The 13,871-nt window shown below is 39.6% G+C and overlaps 1 protein-coding gene across 2 annotated transcripts in view; it reads right to left on the bottom strand.

Annotated features, from left to right (window-relative positions):
- The window catches only part of TTC28 (tetratricopeptide repeat domain 28), a 125,657-nt gene that overhangs the window by 108,683 nt on the left and 3,103 nt on the right, over positions 1 to 13,871 (bottom strand). The window contains exon 2 of one of the 2 annotated variants that reach the window (XM_048964308.1): positions 11,061 to 11,339. In XM_048964308.1, the coding sequence (XP_048820265.1) occupies positions 11,061 to 11,339 (279 nt within the window). Of the gene's footprint in view, positions 1 to 8,832; positions 8,987 to 11,060; positions 11,340 to 13,871 lie in introns of those variants that run through there. The other variant, XM_048964309.1, reaches the window with a different exon arrangement.

Below are 13,871 nucleotides of genomic sequence, written 5' to 3'. Positions count from 1 at the left end.
AGCAGCTTTATTCCATCCTTCACTGACCACCCCCAACAGTTCTCCTTAAAAAGCTGCTCTTGTTACTACCAGCATTTATTCTTTTCTAAAGAGAATAAAAATAAAAGATGACAAAGCAAATCCTGTAAGAGGAGCTTAGATCAAACTGATGTTAGCATTGGCAGTCATACTTCCCATGTTCTCAGCAGGATTTTAAAAGTACCTCTCAGAGATATGCCTAGTTTTGCTATGATCATAGAAAGACCTACTGTCTTCAGTTAGAATAATCATGAAGGCCTGCTTTTGAAGCAGACAAGCTCTGCATGTGCTGTGAAAGCAAAATCCATCGTGTTTGTCTTCTACTTTGCTTTATGACCTCATTTTAAGTCAGAAAGAACCAGCATAAGTTTAGCTACACATCAAAATGCAGCACAAGCGAGGTCAGCAATACAAGGTAGGAGTATTCAGAACTTGAGATGTACTGGGCACTCAATGCCAAGCAACAATTTTAAGCAAAATGATACAGCCATAACCACTCACTGCAGAGATATTAAGTTCAGCTGAAATGTGCATAAACAAAATTATTGGCATGTATAGCAGAACAAGAGATAAAAAAATAACACAGATTAATAAAGAAGAATGCTAGTTTCCATTACTTTTCTTAGCAGTAACACTGACCATCAAGTCTGTAGTCCAATGGAACACAGCACAGGTCAGCCCAAGACTCTGTACTCTAACACCACTAGGATTAACAACAAACTTGCAGCACATTGCATATGCCATTCCTTCTCCAAAACTGGATGTACATTTCAAATGAACACAGAAATGGGTCAACAGAAAGCAATTTTGCCTAAGGATTACAGAAAATGAAGCAAGAAAGAGTCTGAAGCAAGGAAACACCCCATAACAACTACTGACTCCTAAGGCATATGGAAGATCTGTCCAAAGACTTTTTCATTGCTGCCAGTTGAAAGGAACCAGAGACACAGAGAACAGACCAGACAAGAAGCATCCTCTACCCTCTCCTTTCACACAAAAGCACTGACAGACAGACAATCTGGATACACGTGTTTAATGCCTGTAAGCTTGAGGGTTTAAAGAAAAATTACATTGCCTAAATCTTTTGTATAAAACTTCATGTTTCCCTTCTGTCATTATTTTTTGCATTTTGTTTGTGAAGGAAAAAGCCTGCAAACAGACAGCAGTGACTAAAACACAAGCTGTATAACCCACGGCAAAAAAAGGAAATCTCCTTTTTCACTCTGAATGATGGAAGACTATGAATTATTTAATGCAATGTTTCAGGAAGGTTCCTTTCCATCTCCCATATGAGATGAGGTTCAGTTAACAAAGGTTTCAAAGAACATTCTCTCTCTGTAAACATCCAGGATTACTTGGCTTTATTAGCTATATCAAACAAAAAATAAAATAAATGTTACAGGCCCATCAAGTACCTTAACTATGACTCTTACTTATGGCCAACGCTCAAGCATAAGAAAATCCATCAAACACTCGGTGTGATGAGGATATTTTAATATACTGGAATGCTAACAAAAAGGATGCCTTCCTTTTACATTTTGTTACACATCAACATTCAATTTCTCTATTTTTTTTTTTTTAAGCTGGACCCAAGACAACAGCTTTAGAATGAGAAAAGCAATACAGGAATTTGCATACCACTGCCAACTCCTGGAAAAGCCATAAGAAATTATAAAAATAACCGTACTGCACAGCTTTCAAATCTTGCATTTCATGTTTAGGGTCTTACAGTAGTTCTCTCAACTTCTACAGAGATTCAGTTGACTTCAGAAGGCAAACTTGGCATTCAGAAGGGAAGGAAAAGAAGGTAAGAGTTCAAAACTAACTTAAATCCAGACAACAAAAGCAAACAGGAATATATATTAACTACATGACAGAAAGCGTAGTATTGCTCAATTTTGTTTATTCACTTCTCTAACTTCAGGAGTAAATTCTCTACTGGTGGATAATAGCCAAATGCTTAGTAAATTATTTCTGCTGCTCCACACAGCAGGAGGGGCTTTATCATTTGTCCTCTAAAGCAAAGAAGAAAACGCACAAAGACAGCTGTGGCCAGAGGAAGACACGACCTGCTTTGTATAAAAGTTCATACTAGGACTGAGACCTAAGTGCTGTCAGGGTTGGGGTGGAGGAAGCAGTCATTTTGAGAGAAAAAAAAGATGTATTTATAGAAATAATAAGAACTGATATGAAAATTTCTTCCCTAATTCATCTGAACCATCACTGTGCTTTTGAGTCAGACAGTGCCTAAGCTTAATGCAGCAGTTTTCCCTGTTCTGCCTTCCCTGCCTTCCCATTATCACAAACACAGCACACCCTACTTAGCTACAGGGAAGCAAGACAGCAGGAATAGTTTCCTGAACAAAACCCCGGTGTGCTGAAAGGCCAGTAAGTCAAAATCGTTAGACCACACAATGCCTTCAGTTGTTAAGTAGTTCTCAGCAAGCCTCACTGCCAATTATTTGGGTTTTCTTGATCTTGGCTCAGAGCACTCAGAGCACATAGTACATACATATGCCGTATAGACACTTCGTGCTTCCTTCTGACTCATCAGTCAAGAAAATTTCCTGCTTTCTCAATTTTTAGGGTTTTCTCTTGGTGACTTGTTTCCTCAAATTCTCCATTTCACTTAATTTCCTCAGAGAGCTGTCGGGGTAGCAGGTCTGCAATGAGGACTCAGCAATGTCAAGACACGCCATGATGCAATCAGACTGTAAACCCAAACAAGAAATGTAGGTTTCCAAGGGTATTCCTGCTTATTTCAGGGGTACCCAGGCTGATCATCTCCTGTTCTTTACTGCCAGACAACCACCTACCAGCAGATCTCAAAAAATAAGGCACACTGCAGTCCTTTTCACCCACGGTGTCTAAAAAAGACTTCCTAGTGCTGCTTAAATCCTTTCTGATGGTCACAGCTACACCACAAATCCAGAGTCACTATAAATTCAGGATGCCAGCCTGCAAAAACACATCTATCCACCATATGAAAAAAATAAATTAAAAAAAGTGAGGAGCAGCTTTCTGTGACTTGATTTATCATAGTAGGAAATAGCATAAATACAGTAAAAAGTAGCAATAAAGCATAATAAGAGGGCCTAGGGACACCACAAAGAAAAAGAAGTGTGCACACCTAATGTAAATTTTAAAGAAAACCATTCTAGAAAGCATACATAAGACATGGGTGATCCCCTTCCACATGCATTACTGTCACATTACAACCCCAGGAAGCCCAATTTACCAGGACATGCATACTGGCCACATCCAGATTCAAGTCAAGGGAAAATAAAAAGCATTATGAACAGCATACACTTCAGAAAATAAATGTATCTTAGAAACATCTAAAAACGTGAATATCTGTTCCCAAGTTAGATCCTAGAGGCATTACTACGTGTGCAAGGAGTGCCCTCTCATGTGTGCTTTGTTCATTGCAGTTCTTCACAGTTCCTCAACTCGCAGGCTATGAATAACCATTACCATAAGATTTCTAAAAAAATTAATCCCCAAGGTGAGGAAATTTGCAGCATCTATGCTGAGAAAAAACAGGAATAGTTGTCTCATCTCTAAGAATAAACCGGAAAAAAAAAACACTGGAGAAGCAAGCAGCTGATGAGAAAAGTTACGTGGCACCACCTCAGGGTTAAGGTTTTAGTCTAAAAATTCAGGATACAAAATCCAGTACCATGTAAGTAGATGAAGACAATCCAAATGTCTTAAAATGACACCCAGTGGCTCTGACTCTCAACAAACGAGTAACAAGATATTTTTTCTTAACTCTTCTTGGTGTACGTTCTTCTCAAAAAGACAACTTAGATGACTCTTGGAAATTATTTATTTGTTTGTTTTTACAATTTATATAATCACAGTGAAGGGGGTTGTTCTTTTTACCCCCCACTCTGTTATATTACTGCTATTCTGTGATTTTAAGAATTTAGGGAAAGGCAAGTATAAGCAGTACATCCACACTACAGTTTTCCCTTAGCAATACCACAACCTTCACTTCTGGCACAGAGACATTAACGGAATAATTCCACTGGACTGAACTGTAAGAAAAACGTAACTCCATAAAGCTGCCAAACCACTACATGATACTCGTTATTAAAGTACCTAATTAAGGAGAAAAGAAAAAAAATGATGCAGAAAAGGACAACCCAGTGACCAGAACATAGGTTATACGAAATGTATTTCACAGATTCCCCACCTGACAGTTAAAAGACTGTTTAAAGCATGTCTACTTGTCCTAGGTCCAGAACCTAGGGCAATACAGCCACATCCACGTGGTCTAAAGCTCAAGGGCAGACATTTCAGCATGGAAGACAGCAGAGCAGTCATGCAGCTATCACAGCCTTCAGATCTATGCCAACACATTATGTGGATGCAACAGGGCTTGGCTCTATCACAAGGGTGACTAAACAGAACAGAAACATTCTTTGCCTCTCAACTTCCAATCGGTAAAATAAGAACTACCCTGCCTGCCTTATAGACAGTAAGAACATTGAATGTTATACAAAACGCCAGAAAAAAAAAATAATATATATATGTGTGTGTGTGTGTACACATCCTGTTATAAAGGGTACACGAACTTGCCATTACATTCAAGAGGATTATCAAGAAGCAGCATTAAAAATGGGAGGAACAGGAACAGAGAAAGTTGAGATAACTGCAACTCCTTAATAACAATAAAACCAGGCTCTATTAATTTGGATATACATCCCAAAAAAGACATGAAGTTAAAAAAAAAAACAAACACAAGTATAGATGGCTTAATGTAATAAGCAAAAAAAATGGATTGCTCAAAAAGGAGAAAGGGAAAAAGATTTGAAGAAGGCACTACATACAGCAACAACAACAACAAAAACCCAACCTTAACTAGTAAATACATGCAGTATTTAAGACAAGAACATACGTGGAATGCTGTGAGCAATTCTGGGTACAAGAAAGAGAGACAAACAGAACCAAATCTAGCAAAAAGGCCTCAAAGATGACTGAGGGACTGGCCTGCTGGTCATACAAACAGAGGCCAATTCCTTCCATTGTTAAACCTGGAGAAGACACAGTAGAAGACTAAACCTTACCAATGGATATGAACACCCAACAGTAAAGAAATGGAACCAGGCTCTTCTCATTGATACCAGCAAATGGACCAGATGCAACAGGTACAAACTTCAATGTAAGAAACTCTATTTAAATATAAGACAATTTTTTGTGCATGAAGGTGGTCAAACGCTGGAATAGGTTGCCCAGACAAGCTACAGAGACTCCATCCTTGGAGGCATTCAGAACCCAAGTGGGCAATGTCCTGGACAAGTTGCTCTAGATGGACCTGTCTTCAGCAGTAGGGGCAGGACTACATGACCTCCAGAGGCCCCTTCCAGCTTCAGCTCTGCTGTGATTCTGTGACATGGAAAGACAGCAACAAACGCACGAGTCTCAGGATAACGTAACACATCAAGTTCTACTAAAGCCAAAAAAATCTGCTCAACAGTTTTATGCTTGAAAAACTGGAATGCATCTTTCTGTAAATTAAGGACAGATTGTAAGCAGGAGAACAGGACTGGAAAGTTCCTTGCTCATCAAATTAAAAACAAGAGGCCTATTCATGAGAAACATTATGTGGTCAAGTCACATTCTTTTCTTAGAAGTTCTACACACAAGGGAGGATGGGCATTTTACTTGCAATTCTTGGAGAAAATTTTAGGTTGTTATGGATTACTACAGCACATGTGGATAAATATGTAAAGATACTCAAGCAGTCAGAAGTACAAGAGGATGAGCAAATGTCCCTTTGCTTTTTTAACAGGTCTGATCACACCATTAACAGCTGGAGTGAATTAAGAAAATACCCATGCAAGCTATTTCACCAAATTCCCTCACTGTTACACGACAACATCTAAAACCCTCCTGGCATTTCATACACAAAGGCTTCACAGCTCAAAATCCCCTCCTCTTTCTGTTTTGTCTTTCAGATTTCTTCATCATCTGCATAGACAAAGGCACATTTTTAAATGAAGCACAGGAAATGGACAAAGATCAGTAAGAGAAACTTGCACTGATGTGAAATGGGAGTCATTCATTCCAGTTTCTTTAAGTTTACACATGCGTAGAGCATTCTTCTCCCATCAGCTAAACTCTTCAGAGTTCCTCTCTGTAGCTCCTGGCTGAACATTAGACTTTGGTTTGAACATCCTTGTAGCCAAATACATTCAAGTCTGACAAATCATTTCATCCTTGTGAGCAAACAGCTTTTCTGATGGGATATTAAGGCCATAAATCAATACAAGAAAACAGTTAATTATTCTCACCCAAATACTGTCTGCTGTTTCCCACAGACCAAATCTTAGATACCAAGAGGTTGGGTACTCTAAAATAGAATTTCACCAGACAGCTCACGTTTGCACTCTGATTGCTGGTTATCACTCAAGAGCAGGGACTTTCCCCTCAGAGTACCTGAGGACAGGGTGGGAAGCACTGCCTCAGTATTTCTGAATTTGAACAGTACAAAACATTTACCAAATGTCTCAAAGCCACGTAGAAGTTAACCATGACTAAGAAAGGAATACAAACACAGCTAATACAAGCTATAAAAGGCAGCAAAATTGCATGGTTAAGCATCAGGACTAAGGAAATCCAATGCATTTTCTAGTTTGTTCAACGTTCAATTAACTTCTTTTTTCTTCAGAAGGAGTTTGGATTTTCCACTTGTTTGTTTTCCATTTCTGATGTTTGTATACTAAAATAAATCAAGCTGTTGTCACGGCAGGCTCAAACCATTTCCACTTCTGAAGGGACCTGTTTCCCCTCACAGTCAAAGTGATTATCAGCTCTGCCCTCAAGCTGTAGCTCCTAGTTAGATAAGGCTTTGTTCCCCTGCTGGGAAGGCTGCTTACCTCACAGCCATGAGCTCATCACACTGGGACCAGCTATTTCTCTATATCTGAGGCATGAATTTGCAACAGTTACTGAAACCTACACTTTAACACAAAATTAGACCCAAATTTAAACCATTTAAGCCACAGTATATTTTTCCAGTAATTTGAGGACAAAAACCAAACAAGACCTACATCCAAAACATCAGCAAGAACCAAGAGACTGTTCATGTTCAGACGTCAGCCACAGAATGTATCCCTCATTTTTGCTCACCATGCCAAGGATTCTCTTCACAGCCACGCAGCCTGCACAACTGAATAGAACTTTGCTAGAGCCAGATCACAGCAAAACAAAAAGAGCTGCTTGGCAGGAAATCAAAAGAGCTAAATGAGCCTGATCTGATTTGCCTGTAGGGTATTCCCAAAATATAATTTAATTCCTGAAACATCCTTTTATCTTTGAACTTCTCAATGACAATTACACAAAGTATTTTGAATAGCAGAACTGATGAGCCATCCTGCCAAACAAACACTGCAAACGTGAGTTTCACGTGGTGGTGGTGGAAAAAACACCACAGCCACATAATGAGACCCACACTAAGTTACTCTGATCTGTTACAGACCAGGTATTTCTTACTGTAATCATATATTCATTACCCGTGTTTGGTTTAAAGCTGCAGTAGATAAGCAGATGTATTTGTATAAATATACTTGCTTATTAATAAACAACTAATGTTTAAAAGACCGATTTAAAAGATGGAGGAAGCGAGCTCTGTTAAAAGAAAGACTTTCAGGCACAGCTTTTTGTAATACAGCCTCTTTTCTTTTCTATTAAGTTCAGAAGAAGATGATTGTAATGGGAGTATGTACTCTAAGAGCTCATCTGGGCACACAGCACACTGGGTCCCAGTGGTGCAGAACGACGGCAAACCAAGTTACATTGCATTACAGAAACACTGCTCAGGCTTCACAGTATTCTAAATGAATTCCTATTGCCATGACCTCACAAGAAATAACTTGGGAGAACTGTGAGTGGGGAAGCACCAAAGTTTGAATTACCTCAGGGCCTGAATGGAAATAAAAGCTGTATAAAAAAAATCCGGAGTGATACATAACTGTGTTTGAAAGCAGAACAAGCCCTTCCTGCTTTCTGCGCTGTCTCATTTCACAGCTTTAGTTCATAATGCCTCTTGGTTTTTGTTTGCCATCCTCTGAAGTATGGATCAGCTTAATGCACTGGCTTGATTACAGAGTGGGAACGCATTTATTCCAAACACATGCAAGATCTCAGCTGTGATATTCCCTACGAGCATTGTAGATGCTGGTGACAAAAATAAATGTATCTTTACATAACAAACATATACCAAGATAAAGGCTGATAAAGAAGCATACATCTAATAACTTTGATCTCAGAAAACCTGGATTCAAGAACCATTCGTTTTTCTACTGCTGAAGTAAAAACTTCAATATTTAAAAACTCAGATTTTTTTGCAAGAAATTACAAGCCACATCTGTCAAGCTCCCTCTTCTGGCTAATCAGCAATATGGATTAGGTTTTTAGATGCATTAATTTCAAGTTTTCCCACGTACATTCTATCAATAAGATCCAAATAGATTCTTAAACTAATTACAAAGGAGCTTCTGATATTGAAATACGCAACATAAGTTTTCAACTTCAGACAGTGCCCTCCTGCTGCTTCCCACTGACGAGCTGAAGTCCAGCTACTAAGAAGGGACACCAGCATCAAGTGAGTGTGGCTACCAACCCTCCACCAAGATCTCTGAGCACCATCATCTATTTGCTATTTCTACATCTGATCCAACCTGAAATCTCTGTGCACAAAAAAGTATCGGGGTAGTTAATAAATCCTCAAAGTACATTTTTCCCTTTTTTTTTTTTTTAAATCTAAGATGGCTTAAAACAAACTGCATTTAAATGAGGAAAACATACCACGCAGATCTCACTGCCTCCTTTCCAGGATCTCCCATCTCTGCTGTGACTTCCAAAGCACTTCAGTTGGGTAAGAACTGATTCACTAATCAGAAACAGTTGAGGAGGCACACCAATGCTACCTTGCATTCCTGCCGTTACCACCGAAACACAGAGGAGTGGCCTTTCACAACACAGTCTCAGAGGAGAGGAGCTGCATGCAGGAGAAAGGGAAGCCACCACATTTATTTACCAGAAAAATAGGAAGAGGAACAAAAAAAAAAAACAAACCAAAAAACCCCCAAAAAAAAAAACAAAACCCAACAACCAAACAAGAAACCAACAAAACAAACAACTCAGGAGCCAGGAGTGTGCAGCTTCGCCTCTGCTTCACATGACCAAAAGTTGTTTTCCAGTTCAGCCAGAAAGCTCATTTATATTTCTGTTCTTTAACCAAATAAAAAAAGAAACAAAGACTCCTCTGTGATTTTTCCATACAGGAGAGTTGCCCAAGAGCTCCTGCAAACACCAAATCCCTCTGCTTTAGCAGCACTTTTCAGTCTCCATTCCAGAGAAATGCAAAAGAATAAAAAAAAAAAAAGAAGAAAAAAGAAAGTTCAAATATCTGTAAAATAGAGTTCATTGTAGAGAGATGCAGAATTCCAACAGACAAAGCACCATCTCGCAGTGGTAAAGTAATCAGAGCTCATTAGTGTTTATGTTTGCACTGACTGTTAGTAACGCTAAGACAACTGCTGCAGCTGCTGTGCTGCAAGCAGACAGAACTGCTCTGTCTCAGGTAACAGCCCCAGCAATTAGCAGAGCTTAGCTGATAGCTGTGGGTTTCAACATTAGTGGGGGTGCACTTTTAACACAACATTCATCTGACACTTCTAGACACTTTCCTTACTGGTATTTTATGGAAACAGAATTACAATGAATATTCTTTGAACAGGAAATTCTCACCAACAGACTCCGTGTTTCAGCTCTGAAGCTCTTTCCCTGGGCTGTGCTTTTCTTTTTGTGACTGCGAGCGGGCAGAGCTTTAGGAAACACTTTCAATAACATTTAAAGCAGTTTTCTGGTCTTAACAAACAAATAAACTGAGTTTAAAATTACACTTTTGTCTTCAAATGTTCCATAGATGAGATATCCAATTTTGAGCAAAAGACGGGGGGGAGGAGGAAGAAGACATGACAATCTTTTCTCCTTCAGAAGGATCCATCAAAACCCTGCTGGATCCTCTCTCTCCTAGCGAGGGAACCACTGCAGGAAGCCCAGCCTAGCAGACAAGCTGTCACAGCATGCCCATGGTCAAAGGCTGAGACAAAAGCAATGCTGTGAAGAGATTGTACTGATGAAAAGACAACATTCTTCCTTTGTCTTTAAACACATTCATACATTGCAAGCCCTGTCATTCCTTCTGAGGCAGACACATACCTCAGTAGGTAAGGTGATGTTTCTGGAGCTGCAGAAACAGTAGCTTTCCCAGGACTGAATCCTCAAACCACACACATTTATCTAGGAACAGTTCTAACTAGAAAGAATGCCGTTTTATAAAAATAGAGGAGAGGAAGCTAGATGATAAATCTGGTCTTAAATGGTATCATTAACTAAAGTGACTGGTAAGACTATGCGAGCAAAGGACAGGAAAATGCAATCTGGAGTACATTCTATTAAAATGGATTAGCATGTAAAGGGCAGATCCCGAGTTAGCTAGCTAGACAGTCAGAGCCATTGAAGCAATCAAAATCAGCCAGTGGGAAACAATCCCGGAAGGAACAGGTAATCAACACCATCTACTCTTTATAAACATTTCCTTGCACGTTCAGACTTTGCCAAGTACACTGAGGTGCACATTTCTTAAAATGTTTATCCATCACATACACAAAAACTCTTTGAACACTATTGTAAAGATTTTATTGCTCCATTGTTACTACTGACCTCCATGCTACGTTGCAACAAAACGCTCCTGGATGCAAAGCTAACTGTTATAAGATGCCTGGTCTTCACAACTCAGAAACCACGGTGGTTTAAAGTAGTAAGACAGTATTGCACCTCACACAAAAAAAGTTTAATACCCAGCAGGAAACTCAGGTTAAACAACTTTTGAAGACAAAAAAATTATCTAGAGCCTTTAGTAAAAGCAGATGTTAACCCAGAACTATTTGCAGTTCTCTACATTAGGTTATCAGTATGGGAAATAACCCTGATGAAGATCCTCTTGATAGAGTAATACACTTTCTTACCTTTGGCCACTTAGGATTCAGAAGTCTTGCTTTGATGGCATCATCCAGGGCCTTGTCATACTGCTGGATTTTCATGTAGGCTGCTGAACGGTTACTGTACAGAATGCAGTTCTGAGGATCAACTCCCAAGGCCTCGTTGTACAACACAATTGCTGTATGGAAGTCGCCATCGTGGCAAGCCTGGTTGCTCTGTCGAACCTTCTCAACAAATTCAGCTTTGCTCAACATGGGGCTGTCAGGACTTCTTCTTCCAACAGCTTTGGATCCAAAGAAAGAAATCTGTGGGGGACAGGGAGGAATTCCACATTAATTATAAGAAATGCTATTAAAAAAAAAAAAAAACAACAAACAGAAAAATATGAAAATAGACCCTATAGCAGAAATTAAAGTTATCAGCATTATTGTTAATAAATTTTAAATTCAGAATCACATTCTTTAAAAATCAGTTATTATTTTCTCAGTACGTAAGCAACAATAAAGAGCTTTAAAAAGTGTGTTCTGTATGAATGCTATCTTCCAAACACTGTTTTCTTCAGGCATAAGATGTCTGGTTTAGTTTATGAAGTCCACACATTCACAAGCATTTTCTGTTCACCTATATTACTGGATTCTACAACACCAAGCACAGTCCCAAGGTAAAGAAGACCACCAGAATGCATGGCAGGTATGAATGATGAGGTGATGCTGGTATATCCTAAGTCCAATAGATGACAGAGAAGCATCTGTGTGCACAGACAGTAGAAGAACATATAAATTCTCCTCAGACCAAAGAACTGACACTGGTACACAGGCTCACAAACCCCTACACCCAGCCAACTGCAGGCTGCAAATTGCTCATAAATCAGAAGAGAAGAACGAGCCTGGGTATACTCGCAGAAATTAGCGGGGCACACAGGGCTGCTGGTTTATATTACCAACAGCCAACACTGCAGAGCCACTTCCTGAACTGCTGAATTCAAGTAAAACAAAATAAAGAAGAATGGGCTTAAGACTTAATTAAAAAAACTCTAGTGATGTACAGTTCTAGTTCTACTGATTCCAGTATATCCTTCCTCCACGCTTCATTTTCAACATTCCTTGTTTTCCTCAACCAGTCATTAGCAGTCAATAACTGGTTTTGTCATGTATTCCCTATTGTCTCTCAAAGAGCCTAAAAAAAAAAATCAGCAGCAATACCTCTGTACAACTCCAACAAAAAGACCCCTGTAAATTGGGCAGTAACTGTACTTGGCAACAGGCAACATGTACATACAGAACCATAATGTGCCTGGAAACAGTCATGAAAGGATCAGACAATACTATAATTGAAATTGCTATTATCCATTTTCAGTTCAGCAGACAGAAAAAGGTTAAGAGTATCACATGTTGTTACCACAACACAATCACAGGGCTCAAATACATTACCAGAGTCAGCTGAGTCATATTTTTAGGTGCAAGGGGAAGCAAAGTGCAAATTGGCATCCTGTCTTAAGCATCAAAAATAGTTTATTTTTTTTCCCAAGTCAAAAAACAGTAACAGCGAGACCATTACATTTGAAACCAGCAATATCTTTCTTATGATCCTTTCCTTCCTAATCAAATTGTTTCTGACAGGTGTTTGTCCAAACTCTTCCTACTCAAGGCGACTCCATGCTTTCCTTGGGCAATTCCATTCAACCGGCTCATGATTTTCACCATGAAAATGTTTTTCATGATATCCACCCTATCCACCCCAAATCTCCATAGCATTTCTTCCTTCTACAGCAGAACCCCAAACTTTCTTCCTTTCATCACTGCAGTTGCCCCTTATATAGTATTCTGGATAGTATGTAGCTTGAACTTTGTATTTATCTATTATTGGGAATAACATTATAAAAAGCAAGTTTCTGCATACGTGAAAATTAGCTCAATATGCAGTTCATCTTCAAAGCTACCAGCATACTTATCTGCTCTTCAACCAAGTACAAGCAGAACTCTCAACCTGCAGCTACAGCACAAGGATCTGAGCAGAACACGTCTCTTTACACCAACCAGTGCAACAGCTCACAATTCTAAGTGTCCATGAGCACAAACTTCATCATGCGGTCAGTTTAATATAAGCTGAGAAGCTGCAAGGACAGAATGTGAAGATTTAGCAAGTATTACACGTCGGGAGATGCTGAAACCCACAGATTAGGGAAGTCTGAGAACAACAGCTAGTCACCAGAAGGCCACAGGTGGCTGGACGTGCTGCAGGGACACAGGGCTGGTAAGTCTCAAGTAGCTACAGAGAGACACAATGCCTTCCATGGAGAATTGATTCACTTGATTTCATAGTAACTTAGAACTGACACTTCATAGACGCTACAGGCAAAAAAATCCAATACAGAGTTACCAAAATTCTCACTGTTAATAAGGAGTACAGAGCATTTTAACCTGAGTAATAATTCCCTCAAAAGACCATATAACCTCTAACATGAGACCTAAAGAGAGGACAGTCTGCATCAGTTGACAAGGGAAGAGTGAGCAATGTCACATAATGGTAAGACAACTCTGCAAGGCCTCTGACGTGGTCCTGCCACTTACTGATCTCTCAACTGGACAGATAAGGATTTGAAAGGTGGAACTGCTCAGTGAATTAGCAATTGGTTGGATGACTGCAGCAGAGGGTGAGCAGCTCCATACCCAGGTGGAGGCAGTACAGGTGGTGTCTCCATGGGTCTGCCTTTGGACCAGTACTCTACCATCTGTTTCTGTGACATTGACAATGAGATCAGGTGCGCCCTGAGCAACTCTGCAGATGACACCAAGCTGAGTGGTGCAGCTGATGACAGAAGGAAGGGATGCCATCCA

Source organism: Lagopus muta, chromosome 17 (genome assembly GCF_023343835.1).
Source record: "Lagopus muta isolate bLagMut1 chromosome 17, bLagMut1 primary, whole genome shotgun sequence".
NCBI lineage: Eukaryota > Metazoa > Chordata > Aves > Galliformes > Phasianidae > Lagopus > Lagopus muta.
The sequence above is the reverse complement of the archived record's forward strand: the minus strand, read 5'-3'. Positions and strand labels throughout refer to the sequence as shown.